Raw genomic sequence first — 26,422 nt, 5'->3', positions numbered from 1 at the left:
CTCTCCACGCCTGAGAAGGATGCCTGGCTGTGCTGGTGCAGGGTTTTGAACCCCTCTGGAGGTGGGGGGCTGTTCCAGAGCTGCAGCTTTCTACCCCCCGTGTTCCTGCAGTGCTGGCTCTGCCCGAGGTGTGACAGAAACACAGCTCAGGGCTGGGGCCCTGGAGGAGGGGGCAGCTCCCAGCAGAAGCAGGGCAGAGCTGGAGCCACGGCAGGGCTGGCAGTGCCCCCGGGCCCTGCAGGGCAGGGCTGTGCCAGGCTGCTCTGCAGGGAGGAACGGTCCTGGCTGCAGCAGTGGCTGTCCCCAGCAGCCAGGGCCGCTGTCACTGCTGTCCCCCCAGCAGCCCGGAGGGCAGGTCCTGCTGTGGATGTGTTAACTCCAGCAGCTGGGGCTGCTGCCAGGGCCATTCCCTGCCGTGGGCAGCCCCTCTGTGCTGTGCCAGGGGCTGGAGCTGGGAGCACCTGAGGGGACAGATCTGGGCCACCCTGGGCTTCTCCCAGCACTCCAGCTGGGCCACCAGGGCTTTCCTGGCAGGGCTGGAGGCTCCCAGGCCTCCACGTTCCCCAAGGGAAGGGAGCAGCAGGCAGTGAGGCCCGGGCCAAGCGTGCGACAGGCAGAACCTTGTTGCCAATAAAACTCCAAACAGGATCTCAAGAAATCACTTTCCTAAGGTGCACTTGTTTTTCTCAGGCAGTTGGACTTTGATTGTGTGTGCCTCTTGTTTTTCTCTGAGAAAGCAGAGTGGTCCTCAGTTTAACATCAACTAAAAAAAGGAAATAATTAAAAAAACTCCACACAAACAAAAAAAAAAAAACCCTACAAACAAAACCAGCACAAGGTGGGACCTCTCCATGCAGCAGCCAAAGGTGGCACCCACTGCACGGGGGACACAGGACATGAGGGAGGCAGAACAAGAAACCTCTCCCTGTGTCACCTCCCTGTCACTGCTCTGCCCACCTGCCCTGGGACCACGGGGATAATTAACAACCAGCACGGTAAGTTCTGGATTTCAGGACAACGTTAGCAAGGAAGAACTCTTTCTGAGGGTGGTGGTTTGTTGTTTTGCTTTTTTTTTCCATACATTAGAACATTTATTTCTCAGAGAGAAAATATAGTCTCAGACAGTCAGATTATAGTAGGTAAAATTAGCTTTTTTTTTTCTTTACAAGCATAGATTTTCTTATTACTTCTCTTATACCATCTGATATAAACAATTCTAGAAAGCAAATAAACTCACTTTCTACAATAAATAGAGCAATCTGTGCTTTACAGCAGACTGACAGTAACATTTAGGTTCTGTAGCAACAACAGGATATCAGCCAATCCAAATTCTAAACTCATTTAAAAACCAAACAAAACAAGAAAAAAAAAAAGAAAAAAAAGACCAACTCCCAAGACCTTAAAACATATACACAGGTCACTAGTCCACAGCTGAGCTACCACCTGGAAAAGTGTATGTTCCTTGAAATAAATTACACTGTGTGCATATAAAAGACCCAGCAACACAACTGAGGACTTCAAGAATGGTGACAAGAGGTGTAAATAATTTAGAACATTTTACAGCTATATACACAACATCCTTCCCTAGCCACACTCCACGGGCATTGTTATCACTATGAATATTTTTACAAACTCCTATGCCCCATCTCTGTATGTCAAAGGAATCTTAAAATTCCTTCAAATGCAGTTCCACGCCCCAATGTATAAGAAGTGGTATTTTAAAAAAGTAGAGCAAGTAGAAATGGCAGTGATTACTCCCTACTGTTCATTATCATTAATTATTATTATTATTATCATTATTATTATTTTGACTCCACATTCTCTTCAGTATGAAAAAGTTAAAAATAATTTAAAAATACTGAGTTAAAAAGCAAAGTGATGATATTCAATCTACAATCTTGCTTTGCACCTTTGGCTCTTTAAAATGGGGAAAGCAAAGAGGGAAATGCAACAGAAGAGATCAGAGAAATCATAAAGTCCTTGGCTAATAGAAAAGATTTCGTCACCGAGTTCCCAAACATCAGTTTGTCCCTGTTTTGTTTTGTTTTGCAAACCCAAACCAGCAGGGACTGTCTGGGTTTACCTGGATGACAGCACTGCAGACCCACCCACCGGGGAAGGGTGTGCACGAGGGGGAGAAGGGGGAGCAGCAGAAGGGTCGTGTGCTCTGCTCAGTGCTTGGTTTCAGTCCAAAATGTGGCAGAGGAAAACAGGGAGACAGAGAAGAGGAGGGGGGAAAAAAGGAAGAGGAGCCTTACACCAAGTGTGCATAAACCAACACAAAAGATGCATCTCCCTCCAACCCTGATCAACCTCAGTGCCTGAGGAGCTGCTCCAGCTCAACAGACACCTCCAAAATTACTTCTCAAAAAAAGGAAGTTATCTTTTCTTAGGTACTGTGCTAAGTCATGATATGAAATGTTACTGCAACAAGCAGAGTCGCAGAAATCAGAACTGAAATGTGAAACTACAAAATCAATTTCTAAGACATACATATAGACACGATCAGGTAATTTGATTTTCATCTTTAAAGCTCTGTGCATCTGTGCATGAAACTGTGCAGGGGGAAAGTTACCAAAATCTCAAGCTTTTCTAAATGCAGTGAGAGAAATCTAAACATGAAAACACAATGTAGGTAGGCAGGAGAATCACAATCAGAGCTCCCAGCTGTGATTCTGTGCAGTTTTTATGTGACAGGACAACGTCATCTAACGAAAAATGAAAAGGCAAATGATGGTCAGGGTCAATTTGGCACGAGAAAGTCCAGTTGGGATTTCTGTAAAGAATCCTGGGGGTGCCAGGTTCCCAGCAATTACCTGGGACTGGCTGACAACTCAAAACCCTGGCAGTCCAGGAGAGGCAGGGGACGGCGCGTGAGGTCCCAACATCCAAGTGCTGTGTGCTCTGCTCACTGCAGCAACTCACCTTGGCTCCTGTCAGCTGTCAGCTTCTCCTACCTACCTCACTCCCTGCAGACTACATTTCATCTCCTGCCAGCTCTTCAGCAAGACACATTCAGGAAGAAGCCGGACAGGGGTTTTTTTGGCACGTTTCAGGGCACTCCGAGGCGTGCTGGCAGCTGCTGCAGGTGCTGCACGCTGCAGAGCAGAGCTGCAGCTGAGGAGGAGCAGGAGGGCTGCCCCAGCAGCCCCTCACAGGTAGGGGGCTGGGATGAAGGGGTTGTCCCCCTGCACTCGGCTCAGGTGGATCATGGCTCGGTCGTAGGCCACCTGCACCGACTTGCGGATGCTGGTTTTGCGTCCCTCCATCATCTTCAGCTTGTCCACGGTGTCATCCACGCCCAGGGGAAAGACTTTGTCCCGTGGCAGCCACTGCCTGCAGCAGAGAGGGGTGCACAGACCTGTCACCTCCTCCCAGGAGCAGTTACACCCATGGGATGTGTTCATTCATCATCACGATGGTACAAATGTTTAAATCCCTGCATTTGCCATAGAGGAAGCCCCTGCAGCCAAAATGCCTTCTGAGCACAGACTTCCCTCTGCATGTTTAAATTCCCCAATTTACATGTAACATCATCAAATGTAAATCCCTGTAAACTCCCACATCCCAGAGATCATGGTCAATCTTCTCACTCACACTCACCCCGGAGCTGTGTGCACACACTCACCAGGTTCTCTTGTTGTCAAAGAAAAGGACAAGGAAGAGTTTTTCTCCTGCCTCTGTCTGCCTCTGCTCCCCCAGCTTCAGGACATCCATGGGGGGCACAGGGATGGGGACTCCGTTGTGCAGCAAACCCTCCCGTGGCATCTTGGGGTCAATAATCTGGGGACACGAGGGGAGGACATTTAGCACAAACCCTTCCAAGCAATGAACAGAATGCAGTATTCTTCTGGTCTTTCAGTGTATCCAAGCTACACAAATTAAGTCTGCTTTGGGTGGGTATGCAAAATTGCTTGTTTGCTAAAAAATTTTCAGCCTGAGGCTTCCCCTGTGGGAGGGAAGCCAGTCAGTCCCAAAGCCAGGCACCCCATCCTGAAAAATGGATGCGTGTGGTTCTGTGTGGCTGTAAATGCATTGGCACTGATGTGCAATTCAGTACAAACTCAGCATTATTCTGTTCAGCAAAGCATTTCCCTCCCTCACAGCAAACTCCAAATAATGCAATGCCCCTGCTGCACTCCACAGGCAAATGTGATTCCACAACAGCTCCACTCTGGAACAACCCAGCTGACACCAGGGGCACTGCTCAGATTTACACGGCGTTGGATCAGAACCAGGCCAAATATTCTGAGAGCTGACAAGCAGTGCTGGCTCCACCAGGCCAGGGGAACAGAGACTGCAGTCATTTTGAAGATAAGTCACAACAAATACATCAGTTCTCCCCCTATAAAGCAGAAATGTCCATGTGCACCTTTGTGCCACGGCAGCACAGAAGAAAACAGCAGAGGGTGGCTGCAATACTCAGTCTGTTCTTCTTCCCCTCCTAAGGGCTTGAAAAAGTAGATTGGCTTTGACATTGGCCATCTGTAGGAATTTATTGAGACACTTTGCCACCACAACAGGCTGCTATGGAAAAAGCCTTTTTTGGAGGCAGTCTCAGTGGTTAAATCCATCCTAAGCCACAGGTTAACTCTGGGGTATCCCTGTGGAGAACTGAAACTGCTTTGGCTGATCCACGGATGTTCCCTCTTCTGAGCTCCCACTTGGAGTAAGAGCATGGAAGAGGGTCACACTTCCAGCAGAATCTGCCCTTCTTGATGGCATTAACAGACAAATACCCAAAGGCAGATGAACACTAAGAAATACCATTCAAGGGCCATGCATATATGCTCCTATTTAAATCAAACATATGGCTGCTGCAGGAGGATGTAGACATGACAGGGCCAGCTGGGCACCTACAGATGGAGCTGTGCTCACCAGACAGGAAAATGTGCAGGCAGCAGAACCTGGTGCCTGCGTTTATAACATTTAGGCCTTCTCATCCTCACAGTGCTGATGACTTTCCTCTGAGGAGAGGAGAGGGAAAGAGCTCCTACCCCTGACAATGAGAGACCAACATGTAACGAATCCTCTGCAAAGCTCTGGAACAATGAGCACAGGGAAAATTCACTGTGCAAAGGGGAAAGGAGAAGGAAAAGCACATATTACATTATTTTGGGAAGTTTTCCTTTTCTGTCTGGTTGCAGTGCACAGCAGAAGTGTGTTCTGGGCTGTCTGAGCTGCGGGGTCAGGCTGTGGGAGAGCCACGGGGCACTTACCAAGGCAGGGTAGGAGGGATAACCACGGCACTTGGCCCACACCAGCTCCAGGGGCTCCAGCTCAGCCTGGCTCTCAAAGGACATCAGGAGAGGCCTGCCTAAGGGACAGCAGGAGACAGAGCTTAGGAGCTGGTACCAGCAAGAGGGTTATGAAAGCACAAGGAACCACACCATCACCTCACCCAGGCCTCATCTCAGTAGCAATCAGCTAGAACAGATGAACAACTGTAGTACTCAAAGCACGCTGACAAGACAAAAGGGAAAATCCCTTGTTTGTATCTATATGAACTGGGTGTTTATGATAAAACTCAGCGTGTACCAAACTCCAGCCTTCTTTGTGCTCTGCCAGCACAGCCAGGTTCAGCACTAAGATAAAGCCACAGTCTCGCAGATCATGGCTCACGTGGCTTCACACGAACCCTTCAACACAGAAATGCTGATCAGATCGAGTCACTGAAATCAAATGGCCCCACAGGAGATGGATTTGGTCACAGATATGAAATCAGCCAGTCCTGGTCATGGAAAAGGAGCAATCTTCATTAATGGAAATGTTAAATGCAATATCCTAAATCTGTAATGAAGCAGGTAACAGTGCCCAGGCAGGTCCAGCCGGGGTAGTTTGTGCAGGACTGGCTCCTGGTGTGCTTCCAGACGTGTTCCCCCTGGTTCAGGTGGGTGCAGAGCAGGGGGTGCTGGGCAGCAATTCTCACCTGAGCCACTGAAATCAGAGTCTCCATTCACACCCTCCAAGAGGGGCACCCGAGAAAGAGCCGGCTTCCCTCGGCTCCGCTTGGGAGGCACCAAACCACTGTCAGGAAGAGGAGGAAAAGCAGGGCATTAGGAGAAAACAGATTATCCTGGACAACACAGACAATGGATTCCCCAAACTGGGTTAAAATCCCGAGAAATTACTGCACTGGTGCAACACTGACATGAAAAGAACACTGAATATTTGTGCAAAATGTGATCTCTGCTGGTGAAAGCACACTGGACACCATCCCAGCTTTGCCATGAGCCACGAAAAGGCCTCACAGAAATGCAGCTGTAAACACGAGGAAGAAGCCCAGTGAAGACTTCACGCCTGAGAGCTGATGTAATGATGCCTGGAGCTTGCATGGGCTACACCAGGTGTGTACAGGCTTGAGAGGGGACACAGCAGCCCCCCAGGAAAACTCCAGTATGAAACTGGACGTTGCCAGCTCATATCCTGAACATCCTTTCACCCCTTTACTAGAAACATTTCAGAAAATGGACTACCTCCATCTCAAGCAATCAGATTTTTTTACATATTGCAATTTTTTTTACAGTTTTATAATAAGCAACCTATTGTGATTTTGGTGCTGGAAAAGAAAGACTGGAGCAAGCAGAGCTGCTCCTGAACAGAATAACTGCACATCCACAAGACATCAGAAGATGTCAGGTGCTTGCTTTAAGTCTGTTCAGTCATGTTTGAAGTGCCCAGCTCCGCTCAAACTTCTGAGAGGAAGAAAGCAGCTGTTTAGTAGGTGGTAAAAGTTCAGCTTTACCTGCAGTGCTGAACTGAAAATTTGAATTCAAGTTTTTCCAAGTTTTGGTTCCCAAGAACTACTGCATCAGCAGAGAGGAGGTGCATGCTCTGAGAAAGAGCAGTGTAACACACACCCACTTGCTTGAAAAATCAAGCACTGCTTTTGGGACCTGCAGCTTACAGAGGACAGGATGAAAACTCAGCAGCTTTTTGTGTTTTAGAGTCAACACACAAGTAACAGTGTGGGCTGGGTTGGGAACTAAGAAGTCAAGGAACAGAATCGGAGAGATGAATCCAGACACAGAAGGTGTTTCAGGGGACAGCTCTGCCTGGGCCACTCACCTGCAGGCTTCGAACACCAGCCCAGAGCCCAGGGCAGAGCGCTTCCGCGCCTGTCGCTCCCCGTCGGGGCAGGGGGGAGAGTGCTGCCCGCCCTGCCTGTGCTCCTCCCCGTTCTCCAGGGAGCACTCCAGACCCCTCTGCAGCTTCACACCGTTCTTGGCTTTTTTGAACAGGACCGACGTCCGCCGGCCCACGCTGCCGAGGGCGGGGCTGGCAGGGCGGTCTGCAGGGGGCAGGGCCAGGCCGTTGAGGCCGTTGTTGGACAGCAGGCGTTGGAAAGCCTGGCTCTCCTGCTGCAGAGCCTTCTTGTCCAAGAGGTCCCTGTCCGACGCCGTCCTCCTCTGCAGCTGGCTCAGGGACCTGCTTTCACTGATGGGTTTGAGTGTGGGAGGGTCCTGCAGAGAGTCCAGCTCTGAGAGGGTGGGTGCGGGTCCTGTGGGCTCCAGGGTTGGAGGGTACTGGAGCTTGGCACCATCTGCTAAAGGAAAAAAGAATCTGCTTGAGCTTTTTAGCAAGGGTCATTCCCAAAACTACCAACAGCCATTCCCATCTTTCACTAAGGCCACAGGAAAAACGGCAGGCTCTGACAAGCACTAGAGACCTGCAATCAAAATCTGCTGCTCACCTTTCTCCCCTTCCTCGTCCCCTTCCCTGGCTGTTGTCTCCAGCCCCTCCCGTGGCACAGCGTCCCCGTTGGGCAGGGCCTTGCTCTGCTGCTGGGCCAGTTTGTGGCGGATGGAGTTGATCTCGCGCCGCAGGAGCCGGATGCGCCGCGTCCGGGCGCCGCTGGAGCGCATGGTGCTCACCGTGTCCAGCTTCTCCAGCAGCTCCTTCAGCTGTGCCTCCAGAGACAGGTGAGCCCGGTTCGCCGGGTCCAGGATGTTATCCACTGCAGCACAAGAGATGGGAACGGTGAAGGGAAGGTGTGGTTGTGATATTTTATGAAAATCCCTTTGCTAGGATTTTCTTCTCCTGAGAAGCTGAAGGGCCTCAGCTTCAAGTGTAAACAATTTGTTATCTGCTGCTGTGGGATGCAGCAGGTGCTTCCTCCATTGCTCAGTGTGGGATGTTTCTGCTTGGTGGCCAATCCAGGAGGCAGCAGCTCTCGGACTCTCTGGGAGTCACAGAACTTTATTATTCATTCCTTTCTATTCCTGTCTTGCCTTCTGATGAATCTTTCTCTCTGTTCTTTGTAATATAGTCATAGTGTGGTCTTTTTTAATGTAATATATATCATGATATAATAAACCAGCCTCCTGAAATGGAGTCAAGATCTCTCCTTCCCTTCACCAAGTCCTGCCTGCCCTGAAGACCCACAGCAACAGGAAGGAGTAAGGCTTCTTGGAGAAGCATCTGGGGCCAGTGGCAGGCCTCACTCCCTTTGCTGCTGTTCATGAATCAATTGCTTTAGACTGGGGGTTTAGCAGTCAATAACTTTGGAGCTTGGACTTCCTTCTTTGGATAAAAAGCTGCTGATTCAACTTGCACTGTCCCTCAGTTCCTGTTATTGCCCCAGGGGAACAGTGAAAGGACATGTCTGCACCCCACACAGAACAGCTTGTGATCTAGGCCCTTGTCAGAAACCTATTTCTTTGTCAGATTAAATGACAAAATCAGACCACAAACAGAAGTGGCCAAAACGTAACATATTTTCCATTCCTCTGGCTCTGCTGGAGGGCTGGCATCCGCTGGAGCAGGACAGACAGCTGAACACCTACACAAATTTCATAATGACTGTCCATCTGCACCCAAGAGGGCTTCAACAGTTAGGAACCAGATGGCACACTGCAAGCTCGGTGTGCCTGAAGGCTGTACTAAGTTTAGCCAAGTTACTCAACCGAGGCTTTGGAGCTGCATCTCAAGAGGGCTGTGGGAATGGATGGGGTTGTTCTGGGAATGGGAAGTCTCAGCTAGAAGGATTGCTTAGCTCCCAGTACCTCCACCCCTCATCACCCCCTTTCAGCCCTCAGAGCTCCATCTAACCCAGCTGCTGCACATTTTGCCAGTTTACACTAAAATATATGAGCTTTCCCCAGAGCAAAAATTCCCAGACTCAGGTTTGCACTGCTCTTTAAAACAGCGAGTTTGTACAACATTCCAAAGAGCACGGGCAGTTTACAAGGCTCTGCCAACACAGACATGCACTAGAAGAGCTGGAGCAAAGCTGGACCTAGCTCAGAGTGCCCAGCTCACCTGGAATCCCACTCTCTGGGGTTCTAAAGGAGTTCTGTCTGTGCCTAGGTAAACAGACGAATAGGAAAATCCTCGTTTGCAGAACGGCTACAATTTCCATGCAGGCTGAACAACAGGCTCAGAACTAAAGCTACGATCTACTTGAGGGGAAAAAAACCACTGACCATTACTCACCATCCTCCCAAGAAAAGCGGTAAAAGTCGTGGGGCTTGGGCGACTCAGGCAGGTGAATCCCCACGCCAGTGTCAAAGCCGATGCTGTCGGCCTGGCGCCGCGCGTGACGCAAAATCGCTCCCCCGAGGTCCCGGAGCCGGACAGCTGCTCGGTGGAAAATCGTGTCTTTAGCATTATACCTCATGCAGTTGGCAACTATAAGGTTAAAGTCTTCCTCAAACTCATCCAAGGTTCGGTACAGGTGGGACTCCAGCTTCCGCCTCATGGTGGAAAAATCCATTGGGTTGGAAATGAATTCCAGGTAATCTGGAACCTAAACATATAAAACCTGTACAATTACAAAAACCATTTACTAGCCAACCAGAGCGCACCCATCACAAGCACTCTTAATGCCCTTTCCACTGGCAAGGGGCAGCAACAGATGTTCATTTCTGTGTCACCCAGGCAAGGCAGACACACCCTGGCTCTGCAAAACATTACTCATCCAAGATGTGCTAGACTTTCAGAAAAAAATACCCTTTTTTGTCCTGGACACACCACGAGTCCTTTTTGAGACAGTTTTTAGTCCACCAGCAGCTTGAGACAAGGTGGTTTGTGCTTCTGCCCAGCAATATCTCATCTACATCCCACCAAGCACCTCTAGGAAAGAGACTTGCCTCGTTCAGGTTAACAGGCTCTGTGAAGATCTGGGCAGCGTCCTTCTCCTGCAGCAGGTCCAGGGTTGTGCGGAGCAGGACGTTGAACGGGGTCAGCTGCAGCTCCATGGCAGCCTGCTGCACCTTCACCTGGCAACAGAACACAGCCGTGAGGACACTCACTGAGGACAGGATCTGTGGGTGGTGTCTCCCTAGAGGTTCTTCTGAATCACCCCCCAGCTTTACTCAGCGGTGGAAAGCTCGGGCCAGCATTGTTGCAGAACTTCTGGCAAACACCTTGTGCTCTGCACGTACATCGGCCAGTCCAATCCTTTTACATGGACAACTCCTGTTCATTCCATCTCACAAAGTCAAAACGAGAGGAAACCCCAGGAAGTTAAAAGATAGTACAATTAAAAATGAAAACAAGCTTTTCACGCCTGGTAAATTATCCTGGAGAACTCCCTGCCTCAAGATATTGTTATTATGCCAATTAGCAACATTATATAAAAATTAGAAGTATGCAGGCATTTGTATGAACAACAACATCCACAATTAGACTAGAGACCAAAAACAAAGTTTAAGACATAAGCTCTCAGACTTCAAGGAAGAAACCAAACAACAGTGGTTGGATGTCTGCAAATTCCTAATACAACTCCCTCTATCCTTTAGGAAGTCTCTAATACTGCTTGATTTCAAGCAAACAAGTTGTAGCACTGCAAATCTCCTGCTTGGAAAATCTATTCAAACAAGACTGGAACAGGATAAAAGTATTTGTCCTTTAACACCTTCATTTCTTTGATCTTATAATCACTTGTTATGTCATTAAATCAACACTTCAGTAACAAAGGTAAGCAAGTCTGTTTACACAAAGCAACCTGCATTTGATGTGCTCAGCAACAAGACTGCATCAATGAGAGAATGAATACAGACACAAAGATCACACTCTTCCCCAAAACGCACAGAGAGCTTGCATGGGGCTGAAGTTAGGAGCAGGAATTTGACAGCCAGAACTCCCTACCTGCTCCCGTTTGAGCTTCTCCCTCTTTCGGATGAGCTCGATGAGCAGCCGAGCCCGCTCCAAGTCATGCCGGAGCTTCTGCCAGTACTTCAGCTCCTCCTTCACTGCACTCGTCTTCTCATCCTGCTCCTTCTGCAAAACAGGAGTGGGGTGAGATAAAAAACACCACAGGCTTCCTGTGTTTCCTTCTTCTTCTAGGAATCCTCTGGGAGCTGCTCTCAGAGTCTTCCTCTTACTGCCTTGTCTCTTGTTCAGGCCACTCCTTCCTCCAGCATTTAGCTAACAGAGAGCATCAGCTTTTCTAGATTTTACCTTATCTGTGAAATTACCCCAAATTATCCTGCAGCTTCACCCTGGGAACACACTTCAGTGTGTGCTCATTTACACCCTCCCTGCTTTTATATCCAAGTTTATTACAGAGGCTGGACATTTTTCTGTGCATTGGAGCAGCAGCCCAAGCATTTACAGTCTAAAGGGAAGGCAACCAAAAGCTGGGGAGAAAAGAGCTATTTTGTAACCCTTAAAAAAGAGAGCCATGGAAAGACATTTGCCAGCACTGGGAGATGAGCTCACACCTTCCAAGACACAGTTCAGTCCTTCACAACACAATCATCCTTCCTCTCCTAAATCTGGAGATTTTTTAGTGATTTGGATGATATACCTCAAGTGCACACACTTTCACATGATTGAGAAGAGGACAATTGCTTCACAAGCTCTTCATGGTTTACATTAAGAGGACATTTGTTTCTAAGAACTTAAGGTAAATTGCCAATGTAATACACCAAGGAAATGCTGCACTTTCCCAAGTTCTGCACTGATGAGTGGGGAATGATTTTTTTGTTTAGCACCCAGAGCAGTCTTCTTGCAAACCAAAAGCCTATAAATTCCTCCAACTACAATAAAAATATACAAGTACCTTGTATCCAATCCCTACTGGCAGGCTGGTTAGAGGGTAGAGTCCTACTGCAACTACTTCTCATGCCACATGCAGCGCTGCTTACTAGCACCAAGATAAAGGGACTACAGATGCCAGCTCAAAAGAGGACATAAAAGACTCCAGAGCTGATGATTATGTCTAAATGTGCATGGGATGGACAGACATTGAAGCTGCAGGAAGAATGACCTGAACTGGAATTTGGCCATGATTCTGGAGTTAAAATAATTTTCTTTACTGACTCCAAGGAATGTGTTTTTATCATTCATATAAGAGATCATTCCACCAAGGGCCCATCACACCCTTGCACAACCCTGGGTATTCCGACTCGGGGGAAAAGCTCCTATCTGCTGTCCCACCAACACCAACTTTAGTGCATCATGGAAATCCCACTAACGCACTAACTCAGTTCTTCAGGCATGAGCACACCAAGAGGAGACCTAGAGAGAGACTTCAATCTGATCTTTTCAGCCTCGCTGCCCTCCCCAGGCACCTGTCAAGCCCAGCTCCTGCTGGCAGGCGGGCTGTGGGGGCTGCCCTGTGAGCTGAGCTGGGCACAGCGGGTACCTGCTCGGCGTTCCTCTGGGACTGCAGGTGCGAGTGCAGCCGCCGGATCAGGGGCACCCCGTTCCTCGCCTGCCGCTTCAGCAGCCAGTAGTTGTGCAGCCTCTGCATGAACTGGTTCTTCCTCTGCAGGGAGAGCCCACTGCAGATCTTGTTCAGCCTGAAGGAAGCACAGAGTGTCATGGAGCCAGCTGCAAGGCAATCGTGGCTTTGCAGACCCTGGGGTCTCCCGGTGAAGCTCTGCAGCGTTGTGTCAATGCTCACTCTGGAGTTCACGGGAACTGGGGCAATCTGGGATCTCCTCACATGCAGACAGATGTGCCCCCCTTTCCATACTGGAGGGTCCCACCAAGCACAAAGTATGAAATCATCAATTCAGCTCCAAGCCTTAATTTCAAAACTACTTCCCATGTCAAGAACCTTCCAGGGGCCATTTAAGTTTGATGTTTTTAATCTGGAGCCTGGGAAATTAACTTGACAGGAGTCCAAGAATAATGGATCACCTATTCTAACCTTTGCTTACCATTCTTATCTTACACATGGTGCCTTGTCAGCCTGTCTGTTAAAACAGACACATCAACACATTTCCTAAGGCACCAAACAAAAATTCAGCACTACCTAGTTCTGCATGAGGGAGAGCTGGGAGAAAAATACAAAAATACAGCCAAAGTCAAAGCTGCTTGCAGCCCTGTCAGGTTTGACATGCTCTGCAGTAAAAGGAAGAATTAAGAAACTATGAAATGAGATCTCAAAAATTTTAATAGTGGGACCCCTACCTGCCTACCAACGTGTAATGCCTCAAGTATTTTAAAAATGCCTTCACGGTGGATGGTGTTTGCCATCAGGGACCACCACAGAGTCTGCACTACACAACAGCTTGGGATGGCTGCTGAGCAAAGCCAGAGAACCACAGTGACACTCAGAAGAAACCCAGCCACAAGTTATGCTGCAGAGCACTCTGAAAACAGTTATTGCTAAAGCCTTGACTGAAGATTCAGTGTTTCCAAGGTCAACAATGAGAGGGACTGAGTCCTTAAAACAAATCCTGTTCAGCTACAGCTGTCCAACTCCTTCCCTGAACCTGCAACACTCACCTGTAAGAGGGAATTTGTGCAACGGTCACCACGGGCATGGACGAACGCCCTTTGGTCACGTCACCAGGCTCCTTTTTGATCTTTTGCTTCAATTTCACTTGGTTTTTCTTCACAGACCCTTTGGGAGGGCCAGAATTGACTTCCTCCTCTTCCTCCTCCTTCACAGTGACCTCCTGCCAACCACCACCAGCAGCTGGGCCCCCTCTTCTGACCGTGCCAGGCGGGGAGTGGCTCTCACAGTAGGCAGTCTTGCGCACGGTGAACGTCGTGCCGTTGACGCTGGTTTCCCTCATGGGCTCAATCTTCATGAAGAGCCCGGCTCTCTGCGCGCAGGTGACGTGGAAGGCGGTGTAACAGTTCACCTTGTGGCACTGGATAGCAGCTCCCATGCCCTTCTGCTTGCAGATGCAGCATGTGAGCTTCCAGCGAGCTGGGGGGATGTTGTTGATCCCTTCGATGGGCTCCAGGAACACAGTGTTTGCAAAGCAGACCTCTGGGATCCAGATGGCACAGACCACGTGAGCCCAGCGGCCATCGCTGGTCTGCTTGAAGGCTCCTCCTTTGTTTGGGCAAAGGACACAATCCACAGGGCGAGAAGGGGACTGTAAGCAGCAGCGGCAAAGCCACTGCCCCTCGGGGATGTAGGGCACACCGTAACACTCCTGGTGCACGGCCAGATTGCAAATGTCACAGAACAGGATGACATTGCTGTTGTGACACTCATCGTCCATGCAGACGCAGCAGAAGGCGTCCTCATCGATGAGGGACTGCTGAGCCCCGTTGTTCCGGCTCTCGAGGTACGACTCCTTTTCCAACCGATCCACCAGCAGCTCAAAAGTGTCAGCAGAAACTGACCCATATCCATCAGCCCTTCTCTTCTCGTTGACCATCTCCAGCCACGCCAGATCCTCCTCATCCATGTCATACTCCACCTCTACGTCCAGGTCCTCGGGAGGCTTTTCAATGTACCGGTAGTAGGCAGCAGGGAGGGGAGGGGCATCTGGCTGGCTGAAGGAGTCCACCACACGGAACTTGGGCTGGGGCAAGTGCAAAGATATCCCGGGAGCATGTTTGGAGCAGGACTCCTTCTTCTTGCCTTTGGAAGGTGTTTTCTTAGACTTGGAAGCGAAGAGGGGCTGCTCACTGTTCTCCTTGTTGCTGTTGCACTCGGTGATGTCCTGGGCTGTCAGCTCGTCCTCGGTGATGAGCTTCAGGGGGTCGTAGATGCTGATGCGATGCAGCCGCCCGTCGATGTCCACCTCCACGATGCGCTGGGCCTGCGCGTAGGTCAGCGTCTCGCGCGTGGGCGAGCACTTGAGGCTGTAGGGCGAGGGGGAACGCCTCCCCTCCAAGTGCTGCCGGCACCTCCTCCGAGGCTTCCTCATCCCTGTGGTCCAGAGACCCTGGGACACAACAGGACAGAGGACAGGGTAAGACAAGGGACGAGCAAGAAGCAGCACAGACTGAAAAACTCACTCAGTGCTGCAATGGAGAGAATTTCTACCAGAGACTCCAGCACTTTCAGGCTCACTGAGTATTTGCACCTTAGAAACAGGCAGGTATTTGATATACCAGCCAGTTCTTGCAATGTGTAGCAGAGCACAGCACCCTCCAGCTTCCTCTATTTGCACCTCAGTTGTACATTCCACCACACCACCAGTGAGAAAAACTCAAAATAATTGACAGCACAGTATACAAACAGTCTGCTGTGCACCCAGATCAGCACACCATTCAGATCCCCTGAAATTCACACAACATTGCTCACATCTTCTTGCACCATTCACATATTAAGCTCACACAAACCAACGAGTTCTCCTCTTCTCTTTGGCCTGTGACTTTTTGTTTATATCCCCAAATGTGCTGGATGTTTTCCAGGTGAAAAGGAATGCACCATTCAGGTCTTATGAATGCAGTTTCCAATTTAATTTTTTTTTTGTCAGCTCCAGATGAGAAAACGAATGGTTCTCCCTCAGTCCAGGACGGAGCTCCTCCAGCTTTCACAGCTCAGGGCTGCCACCACCAACCCTTCCATTCTGACACTGCAGATGCAAAAAAGTCCCATAATGAAAAACCATCCTCCAGTTTTGCTTTTCCTTCTGTCAAGGGTCACAAACAGAACCAGAGGATGAACCGAGCAATGCAGCAGAGACCAGATGTGAATCTCTTCTGCTCTTCCACAAGGAAGCAAAGAGGGATAAAAAGACAACGGGCAGCATGGATCCCAATGGACTTACGGGCTCTGGCGTTAGCTCCTCTGGAGCCACAATTCCCATTCATCCACCTGGCTATGGAGAGTCCACGGGGCTACAAGCAGCAAAGCAGCAAGACAGCTCCCAGCACCAGGAGCTGTGAAATGGCATTTGCTCAGACCTTAACAAAAAGCCCCAGCCAGCTCTGCCCGCGCAAACTGCTAATCAGCAAGGCAGATAATTAGCTGAGAGTCGGCTGCTGGCATTAAGGAGGTGCCTGTCAGAGGGGAGCACAGGAGAAGCCCGGGGAGATGGGCTGGGGGAGGATTCAGACATGGTGGCAGCAGCTCGGTGATCGCAGGGCGAAGGAGGGAGCTGGCAAAGAGGGAAAGCAGAGAGGAAGCCAAGTGAGTAATGCAAGAGAGAAGGGCAGAGTCAAGGATGGGAACATGACTTATGGGAATAAACAAGCTGAGGCTGAAAGAAGTCGGAAAGGAGACAAAGAATAGCAAATGTAAATTCTCTGGGAGAAGATAAGCCAGCCCAGAGCTTATCTGTTGCTATGCAGAGGCCTGAAGCAGCACCTCACCCTTATTTAAAGCAATCCACACATTCAGCTCCTTTCTGTGGGACCCACAGACAAGGAAACACACCACAAACCCTCAATTTGCACTCAGTCACTGTGTCCATGAGGGACACAGTTCCAGAAACTCTCAACTGTGTGCCACAGCAAGCAGCATCTCACAGGACCAGGACCTGCAAGAAGTCCAAGCTCATTCCAGAAAGAAGGAGCAAATTCCAGGAGCAATACTTTTTGAAGTACTGGTTCTGTGAACCATGAGATTAAGCCATGATACCACCTGTGCCTTAAGAAATAAACAGACTCTAGGAAAGATTTCCAAACTCTTCCCTGCATGCACAGAAATAAGCTGCAGGTGCCAGTTTCAGTATGCACACCCATAATGATGCAGCCTGTAAATGCAATTTTCCCTCACACGTAAAATAAAAGATGATATTTCTACCTGCAAATATAGGTACCACAGATTTTGGTGCTACCTTTGCCTTAAAAGTTTAATCAGTCACTTGATCCACACACTGCAGACACCCAACTGCACTCATCCTAGCTGAACTCCAACGGCTTCAATTCGTAGGAGAAAATAATTTTAAAAAGAGATTGTAAAGGTAACTTGATCACCAAATGAAAATAATTATTAAAAAAAACCCCCAAAAGAAAATCCTGCTGACAAACAGCTCTATTACAATTCAGGCTGGTACAAGCAAATATTGGAGGCAAAAAGATACATGGAGGATAAAGTAATTTTTATTATGAGCTGCCCACACACATCATTAATATTGTGTTCAGGAAAAATGAGGTAACAGCCAATTGCTTGGAATGCTGAGGGACAAGGAAATCTCAGTGAAACAAGCACCTGAAGGAAGGGTTGCTCTATCTGTTAATGGGAGAAACAAGCATGCAGAGTTCCTTTAGTGGAACAACCAATGTATTTCTAGACAAATTACCCCAAAGTGGGCTTTGCACCACAGCAACCAGCTGCCATAAAACAAGCCATCTGTAAAACACACAACTACTTAGCACTATGAAGAAGCACCTAAAATGGCATGGAAATTGCTGCCAGCGAGAGCTGAGTGCCTGGAATGAGACATACACCTGCATATTGGGAGAGACACCTCCAAAATACCTTGAAAGCAGCAATGAAATCAACTCAGACAACTGAGCTGAGCACTGAGACCTCGCTGCTGTCTACAACAACAGAAACTTCTAAGCAGCAACGTAGGAATGTTTTGATTCCCTCTGCACACCTGAAAACACCTCCCAGCTACACGTAATAAGGAACCCCTCTGCAAAGAGCACCTGTGCACCCTGAAATGCTAAAGATACTTGACACGAGTGGGGTTAAATTCTGTTTCAGCCCATGCTGATTCTCTCCTGCCACAAAGGTTGCTGATGTGAAAGAAAGTTCGGACACGCCTTTGCCACAATGTGCTCAAGGCACTGCAAACAGCTCCCATCACCCATTTCCACTGGGGGTTACAATGGGAGCAGGGGGTGAAGCTCCCAGTGAGCACAACTGAGCAAACAAGGTGGCTACAGCTCACAGAGCTGCTGGGAATGAATTTAACTCGACCCCAGGAGCTCCTTCAGGAGTGGTTTGATTCTCCAGAGCAGCATCTTTCACACCTGTGGGCAATTGCTGCAACAGGCAACTGAAAAATCAAGCTCATCATCAGGACACTTAAATTTAGTAGAAAGGGGGCTAAAGGTCCCCTGAAAGAACAAAGAGATCAACACGTATGGAACAACATCACAGTATAGGCCCCTGTTATACACACAGCCTGGAATGTTGAACACAAGTGGGTCCTCTAAAGGAAAGACTGTGATTTCCACCCATGCAATGCTGCCTTGGCCATCTCCAAGGGTCAGAAATACTTCTCTCGCACTGCAGAAGACCTGTAGTCATAAAGAGGTTGGGGTTTGTTGTTACCAAACCTGCCCCTCTTTAGGACATCAAGCCAAACATGGAGATGTTCCTCAGCACTGCTCTGCTGCAGCAGCAGCTACTGGGATTTAAAACCCACTGCTGTGCCATGGGGAACAGACACCCACGGAGCTCTTAAAAAAACACATCTGTAAGATAAAATCAGTGGATGCCAGAGGAAAGAAACAACCTGAAACAGTTGCAGCCCCCTCTGCACCTTTTGCCAACCAAACCACCAGAAAACTCCTGCTGCCCTCCACAATGTCCCTTCACGTTCCTGCCACATCTGTGCTTGCCCATGGTCCCCTCACACACCTGCCAAGGGTTTATGCTCCTCACACCCACATTGATGCCTACAATGAAATGTGTCGGTGCCCAAGAGATGTCACAGAGCTGCTTGCCTTGGCACATGCAGAGATCTCGATCTTCATCAGTGCCCTGATGCTGCTGTAAGCAAGTCAAGCATGGTAGATGCACCAGCCTCGAGAGAGGCCCTCCCTCTGGAATGGGGAGGGTGCGAGATGGGCTGTGGATGAAGTTTCAGGTATAAAGTCAGGGCCCAGCAACAGATGGGGTGCGCCATGAGCGGTGTCAGATCTCAGCAGCAACTGAGGGAAGGGTGACAGGCCCTCAGCTGTCAGGCACCGGCGGGAGCTCCTCTCAGGAGCTACCCCGCAGGGAACTCCAGAAGCAGCCAGCGGTCTGAGCCAAGGCACAGCAGGGACTCGGACAGAAATGAAGCCGTCCCGGAGGGGAAGGAGAAGGCGATGAACGGAGCCGCGGCCCGGGCCCGGTGTGCCGCCACCGCTCCCCACGGAGCCGCCACAGCCCTCAGAGAGCGCGAGCGGGCGGGAGCGCGCACCGCGAGCGCAGAAGGGCTGCAAGGCCATTGGCTACCGCCGCCGTCCGTCACAGCGCCATCGCCAATAGCAACGCGAGGCTCTGCGGGGCTAACGGCGGGTGCGCTCGGCCCCGCCTGGGCCAATGGCGTGGGAGAAGGTGGGCGGCGCCCCCGCCGCGCCGCGAAGAAGGGGGGGCCAAGATGGCGGCAATGGGGGGGCCCGGTTGACACGGCGCTGCCCGTTCCCCTTCCCCGGGCGCTCTCCGCCGCTGCCCCCTCCTCGGCGAGGGATCGCGGGCCGCTCTCGCCGCACGGAGACGGAGCAGGGATGTGGGAGAGGCCCGCAGGCTGCGGCGCACCGGCGTCCCCCAGCTCCTTCCCGCCCGCCCGGTCACCTTCCCGCGACCCCGGCGCGGGGGTGTGTGAGGGAGGAGAGACCCCTGAAGGAAGGGTGTCGCGGCCTCCCGCGCGGAGCTTTACCTGGCCGGCTCAGCGCGCCGCTGCCGCGGCTTCTCCACCGTTGCCGCCGCCTCCTTTTGGGGGGAATTTTTGTTTTTGTTTTTCTTTTCCTTTTTTTTTTTTCTTTTCCTTTTTTTTTTTTTTTTTTTTTTTTTAAATTCTCTCCGCCTCCCCCTCCCCTCCCCCCTGGGGCGGACGGGCTCACCCAGCCGGCGGCGGGAGGGGAGGGCACAAGATGTCGGCTCCGTCCGCTCCGGCTACTGCCGCCTCCTCAGCGCCGCCTCCTCATTGCCGCTGCCGCCGCCGCTTCTCCCGCCGCTGCCGCTCCGGCCCCGGTGCCGCTTCGCCCCCCACCACCCTCACCTCCCCCCCGCTCCCCCCCGGGGCTCCAGCGCCCCCGACGCTCTCGGTGCTGCGGAGGCGGGGGGGGGAGCAGGGGACACACGCTCAAGATGGAGGCGGCGGTGGCGGCGCGGGCCGGCCGAGCGGCGGGGAGAGGCGGCAGCCAGCGGCCGGGCGGGGGAGGGGGCTCCGCGCTCCGCTCCCCCCGCGGGCAGGCACCGCCCGCCCCTCCCCGGTGCCTCCCCACACCCGGGCCGCGCCGAGCGGGAGGCCCCCGGGGGCCGCTGCTGGCGGCAGGGCGGGGGTCCCTCCGCGCTGCCCTCACGGCTCGGGCGGGGGTCGCTGCTGCCCGTGGGCCCCTCCGGGGCTGAGCCTCCCGGCGGCCGGAGCGGGCCGTCCCTGCGCCCCGCATCACCGCGGGGTCGGGCTGTGGGGCTCGGGTACAGCCGTGCGGGCCCATGCCGGGCCGGTACCTCGCAGCCGGGAGCCGTCAGGCCGCGGGAGATGAGGTGGGCTTTTTGTCCGGGCTCATTTTGGGTGTCCTCATTTTGCAGCCCGCTTTTTTTGCGGGAGGCGTGGGGTCCCGGGAAACACCCTGAAGCGTGGTCAGGTGCCAGAGTCCAGCCCGACTCCGCTCCCAGAGAACCTTTGCCTGCCACAGTTAATCTAAACAAGCGACATCAAACAAACGGTGTAAATAGCAAGAGCCTGTACTTATTTTGTGGACCAATATTTCGGGTCCAGATGGCCTCTTCACATGCAGAGGTGTGACAGGCTGGGGGACAGTGAGAGAGGGACAGAGGGGATTGAACAAGGAAGAAGTTAAGTTAGCAACTGAGATAAGAATTGAGATAGGAATTGCAGAGGCTCCCACACTTACTTTTTATAGAGCATGCCACATACTTGAGCATATGTGTGTTCCACCTCCCACTCTGTGCAGAGTATTGCATAATATCACCATCTGAATTTATAGAATTAACTGTTTTAGAAGGAAGCAAAGAATGTTGTTTTCCCTCATTTACAGTCCAGCTGGAGATCTTTTGTCTCTTAACGTATGTTAACCATGGAATCTGAGAGCATCTAGTCTGTGACAGTCTGTTTTGCAAAGTGCCCAGGTTGGACCAGAGCTTGGTGCAGCTTTAAAAGCAAAAGAGAAAGATGTTGCTTACTGCTGAACAGTCTTTACATACCACCTTTGAAGTTTATACTGTGTGTATATGGTGTATACTTTTTACAGGTCTACTATTTACATATCAAAACTTGAAAATAAATAATAAACTGTTCTTGTCTTGCATGAAAAATAACACATCAAGGATTTAGAAATAAAGTCCCAACGCTCTCACTGATTTACAAAGGATCTCGCCCTCAAAAGAGCAGCTGCATAACACTATGGTCCTAACCACCAAGGATAAAACAAACCCTAAAACAACCTATAGCTGCATTTGCTTCTTGGTTAAACAGTAAATAAAATGATTTCAATAATTGATGAGCGACTTCAAAGGCTGAGAGAGCTGCGTTTGTTCAGCCTGGAGAAGAGAAGCTTTGGGCTGTGCTCATTGCAGCCCTCCAGCACCTGGCAGGAGCCTGCCGTGAGGATGAAGAGAGACTTTTCCAGGAGCTGTAGGGACAGGGCCAGGGGGAATGGTTTCAAACTAAAACAGAGGAGGTTTAGATTGAGTAATAGGAAAAAAATTCGTCTCTGTGCTGCTGGTGGGGCACTGGAACAGGTTGTCCAGGGAAGCTGTGGCTGCCACATTCCTGGAATTGTTCGAGGCTAGCTTGGATGGAGCTCTGAGTAACCTGCTCCAGTGGAAGGTGTCCTCAGCAGGGACTGCAAACAGATGCTAAGTCCCTTCCAGCCCAGACCATGCTGTGATTTTCCTTCTTTATGTGGGAATTTTAACTGGGTTTTACTTGATTTTTTTTTTTTTTAATATGACCAACTTTTGCAAACTCTTTATTTTTTTACCTCAGTTTTGAAACTTTATACTCTTAAATTTGCACTGGAATTAGCTTATCACAATCAAATTAGGTTCCCTGTTAAGAACAGTGGGATGACTTGTGCAGAGATGTCCAGACATCTCTGGTGACTGAGGGCCACGTGTTACAACATCAAAACAAGTTATTCATCACTTTGTTTTAAATCCAAGCTGTGGAACTAACATGCTATTTGAAAAAAACATTCTGAACTTCTGTCACATCCCCGAGGCACAGCTTAATTCAATTTTTTTACAGTTTTTAAGGGGTGCAAGTGCAAAGTTGGTTGCTTCAAATGAAAGCAGCAGCCAAGACACCTCAAACAGAGTTGGGCACCTTCCTTCATGTTACCATTTTCCCCGTGTTTATTCAAGCATATAAGACAAAAAGGGAAGAGAAGCATCATTTGGAATTGAGAGCTGACCTTTTTCTTGGTTGATTTCTTAAGCCTCAGAACTGACTTGTGTTTGTATCTCTCTTTGGCTGCTTGTTGTGCTGCTGCTTTCTTCAGGACTGCTGAAATCAGAGCGATTGCTAAACAGGTCCCTTGTGCATTTAAGGTTAAAACCTGGTATCTCAAAAGTGATGAGCCTCAGTTGCCATGTATTTTCACTGGAATTTTATATATATTTATAACCCTCTCCAGCCTCACTAACATCAGAGAGGTTACACAAGCACCCAGCACTGCCTCCTCAGTGCTCCTGGTTTTTTAATCTCAATGTCCTCTAATTTTAAAACTTCTTTTTTTTCGGTTGAAGTGTTCTGAAGACAGATCTGAAATTATGGTTTATGGCAGGAGAATTTTTATTTTAACAGCCATTGGCCGAAAGAAGTTAACTCATTTTCATGTAACAGCAAATCAATGAGGGTTGCAAATATACTAAAATATACAAATATACTGCAAATATACAAACCCTTCAGTATGATTTCATGGAGTGCATTCCAACCAAAAAGGAGAGCTGACTGAATCAGCTGTGAGCCAGCACCAGCTGAGCATCACATTCAAAGCCCTGTAAGCTCATGAAAACGGCCTTGTAGAGAGAAATCAGGCACAACATCCCCTAAACCACATTCACCTGGAAACTGTGACATTCCCAGCGCAGATTCGGACTCGGTGATCTCAATGACCTTTTCCAACCTGGATGATTCCATGGTAAGTACAATTAGTGCAGCGAGCGTCCATCCTTTTGGGGGGAAGGCAAATCAGCAGTGGCTATTCTGATCTTCATTCAATCTTTCATGTCTTGTTTCTCTCAGCTGTGAAAAGAAAAACAGCCCTAATCACGTTTCCACTCTGCTGACCCATGCTACAGGAAAAATGCAGAGGATTAGGAACGCTTTCCCTGGTTGCTCAGGCAACAGCAAGACATGGGAATATGTAAAGGTACTACCATCCTTTGTACAGAATCCCACTAGACTTCTCAAACCTGTTTATAATTTTCTATGTTTTTCTTCTTTCCCATTCTCACATACTTAAAACATGAACATTATTTGTTTAGTCTGCTACCTAGAATGTGAAAATGTTAAATATAAAACCAGATAATCTGTTTTTTTCCTACAGGATAAAATAAATAGTTTTCTAAGAGGCTGTGGAAATTTTCAAATTTGTGCACTGAATGGTTTCTAGGTGGTATCCAAAACACAGCTACTGTTATCTCTCTTAAAAAATCCTCTAATTTTGTGGCATCTCTTAAGAAAATAAAATAATTTTTCCTTCATCTGCTTTTTCTTTCCCACTTACACGTGCAAGCACCTAACAAATCAGCCCCATAAAGTTGCAACTCCACAGACCTAATTAACTGTCAAAATAAACTTACAGAGAAAGATTGTTTCTGAAGGCTTTATTTTCCAAATTAAAAAAAAAGATGCTTGTAAGTCAGAAATGAATGTAAGAATAGCAAGTAAATAGTATTCCAAGTTAGACATCTGTAAGTTATCTGAGACAAGCACAAAAATTCCATCCATATATCCGTGTAAATTTATGTCATAGAAACTTAATACAAACAGCAAACATATTTTTGGCTGGCCTGATTTATGGAATTTTGGACCACTTAATGGCTGAGGGATTTTTATCACTTGGTTTTGTATTTTTAAGTATGCAAACTATACTCGTAATGAAAGGAATGTCCATGGATTCTGTGTCAGTGTGAGTCACTGACCAGGCACTGCCTGCACCTCTGCATGAGGTAATTCTGCTTTGACTCACAGTGTCTGTCAGGGTCACACACCCCCTCTCAGTTCTGTGCTGATTTTGAAGGATCCCAGCCTTGGCCTGAGTCCCTGGCTCTGTCGAGCAGGTGTTTCTCAAACTCCTTTCAGTAATGTCAGTAGGATTTCCCCCACCTCTCCCTTCTCCTAGCTCGTTGCTGTTCATTGAAACACGTCCTCAGATGCCACAGCAGCGCTGGGATGGCTGGTCTGTACAGCTTCTCCTTCCACTGCCAACCTGCCACATTTTCTACCGTCTATTTTGGTTCTTGGATGATACATACCGCAAAAACCCAAATACACACACACCTCCAGGGCTGCTGGGCTCACAGAGCACCTGCTCCCCACATTTGTTGGGGTATTGGGTAATCCTTGTGCACAGTGTTCTGTCACCGTACGGGGCTGGTGGGTGAATGAATGAAACCAGAGCATGGAGCCCACACAGCAGCTGCTGGCATTGCTCTTGCAATTTCAGAGCGTTCAGGGTAAGTGTAAACCTACCAAGAAACCCGGTCCCTGAAACTGGGTGTGCACTCAGCAGAGCCTGATGCTGACGAGCCTTTATGTGTTACCCCTAAAACCAGGGAGGCTGATGTTTGCAGAATCTGTGCACCTGCCTTGGCTGTGCTCACAACTGCTCTTCTCACCTGTTTGTATCCCCAGTGCCTCTGCACGCTTGTCCTCTGCTCAGACAGACAATTCCCAAAGGACATTTGAAATTATTCTTTACAACTGTCCAAGTCCCTTCTCAATACCAGCAGACTGCTCAGCACATTCCTTCATGGTGGAGATGTTTTGTCCCTCAGCCATCATTACTGAGACAGGAGACTCTTCAGGTCTACCTGTCCCCTTTTGAAGGAGGGCAAGATGATTGAGACATAGCCTGCATTCCCATGTAGTGGTTCATGAGTCCTGTCTGAATCTGGCTTTAACAGATGACTTTGACTTTAGAGATGACTTTCTGTACAAGAAAACTTTGAATTTCCAGGGAATTGAGGACACATCACAACAGTTCTGTGCTCACTGTCCCTGCCTAAGAGAGGAGTGGAGCAAAGGCCTTGTCCATGACCCAGACAGATATGAGCCAAGAGAAACCTCATCTTATCATCATGACCATGTGTGCAGCTACAGCAGGCAAGCATCAACACCATCCTATCAAAAAGCTGCAGTCACTGCAGGGTTATCCCCAGTGCTGCATGCCATGAGCTGCAACAGGGGGGCAGCCAAGCAGCATGACATCACCGTCCAGTTCCCAGTGGAGAAGAGAGATCAGAAAATTCTGGAAATGTTGCAGTTTTTCCTTACTTGTCGTCTGTACAGCCAAACTGAACATTACTTAAAAAGAAAATGAGAGAGCACTGAAAACAACCAACCTGGCTAAACCAAACCAAAATCAGTCAGCAGCTATGGAAGAGGGGGGGAGTTGAGAATTCTGTGTGTATTACTGAGGTCAAATACCTTCTCAATACTTTTCTCTAGTCCTGGGGACTCCGAGCTCTGATCCAGAGCAAGCCCTTGGCTCTTGGCACAAATCCCTTGGCATGGACTTTGGAATGGTTGCCTGAGCTCGCCTGATCACCCCAGGGAAGGTGTTGCAGTCCAAAGGTGTTATCACAACGAGCAGCTGTGCCTGCACTATCAAGTGACTGTATTGATAAGCTGTGGATCTGCAGATACTCCAGCTCCAGCACAGGCTGGAAAACGTCCTGCAGATCCATTTTCAAAGTCACTTGTGCAGCTGCCTGGGACTCCCAGGCTGTCACTGTGGGAATGGCCTCGAATTCCCAGGCTGTGTTTGCTGCCTGCAGTGAGGAGGAGACAGCACTGATCAAATCCCAGGGAATTAAATAAGCAAAGGAAAAATTAAAAAAAAAGAGGCAGTGGCTCTTTGGAGGGGAAGCAGCTGAGAGAATCGTGTGTGTAGGATGGAGTTTGTAGCTGCTCTGAGCACGGGCTGATCCCTTGGTGCCCTGGAGCTGACACTGTCCCAGCAGCCTTGCTCTGCTCGGGGCTCTGTGGCTGCTCGGGGAAGCAGGACACAGCCAGAGTGAGATTGGTTAAGCTCTTGTTATGCTGAAATCCAGTATTTCTGACCCTTTTCCTTAGGACTCACTTCCCAGTCAATTTTACCTTTTTTTTTACCTCATCCATAATTAATGTACTAAACTCTGTGCTTGAAAAGACCAATGAGAAAGAATGAAACCCCTCCTCTCTCAAGTGGACAA

General features: G+C 49.3%; 1 protein-coding gene across 7 annotated transcripts; it reads right to left on the bottom strand.

Moving 5' to 3' along the window:
- Positions 1-214: 214 nt before the first annotated feature.
- Positions 215-26,327, bottom strand: BRPF3 (bromodomain and PHD finger containing 3). Of its 7 annotated transcripts, none has more exons than XM_038162583.1 (12): positions 19,692-26,327; positions 13,684-15,086; positions 12,593-12,749; positions 11,092-11,223; positions 10,092-10,220; positions 9,436-9,748; positions 7,694-7,957; positions 7,069-7,546; positions 5,930-6,027; positions 5,220-5,317; positions 3,629-3,783; positions 215-3,336 (listed from the first exon to the last, which is right to left on the bottom strand). In XM_038162583.1, exons 2-12 carry the CDS (start codon positions 15,066-15,068, stop codon positions 3,153-3,155), a joined length of 3,393 nt encoding a protein of 1,130 aa, XP_038018511.1. In that variant the 5' UTR covers positions 15,069-15,086; positions 19,692-26,327; the 3' UTR covers positions 215-3,152. The 7 variants fall into 7 exon arrangements, 6 of the variants coding, with proteins under 6 accessions (XP_038018511.1, XP_038018512.1, XP_038018510.1 ...); XM_038162584.1 differs by having other exon boundaries at positions 19,876-26,327; XM_038162582.1 differs by lacking the exon at positions 19,692-26,327 and adding an exon at positions 18,772-18,894.
- Between the last annotated feature and the right edge of the window lie 95 nt (positions 26,328-26,422).

The sequence above is a fragment of the Motacilla alba genome, chromosome 26, assembly GCF_015832195.1.
Source record: "Motacilla alba alba isolate MOTALB_02 chromosome 26, Motacilla_alba_V1.0_pri, whole genome shotgun sequence".
Classification (NCBI taxonomy): domain Eukaryota; kingdom Metazoa; phylum Chordata; class Aves; order Passeriformes; family Motacillidae; genus Motacilla; species Motacilla alba.
Note: the sequence above shows the minus strand (reverse complement) of the source record. Positions and strands in the feature narration are given on the sequence as shown.

Bases quoted from the DNA above. Each gene is read 5' to 3' on its own strand.
- BRPF3 (XM_038162579.1), bottom strand. From the start codon at position 18,781: ATGTGCCAAGGCAAGCAGCTCTGTGACATCTCTTGGGCACCGACACAT. The intron at 7,958-9,435 runs GTGAGTAATGGT...CTTGTGCTGCAG, and splicing joins CCGCTTTTCTTGGGAGGATG to TGGATAACATCCTGGACCCG. The intron at 3,337-3,628 runs GTGAGTGTGTGC...TCTCTGCTGCAG, and splicing joins TTTGACAACAAGAGAACCTG to GCAGTGGCTGCCACGGGACA.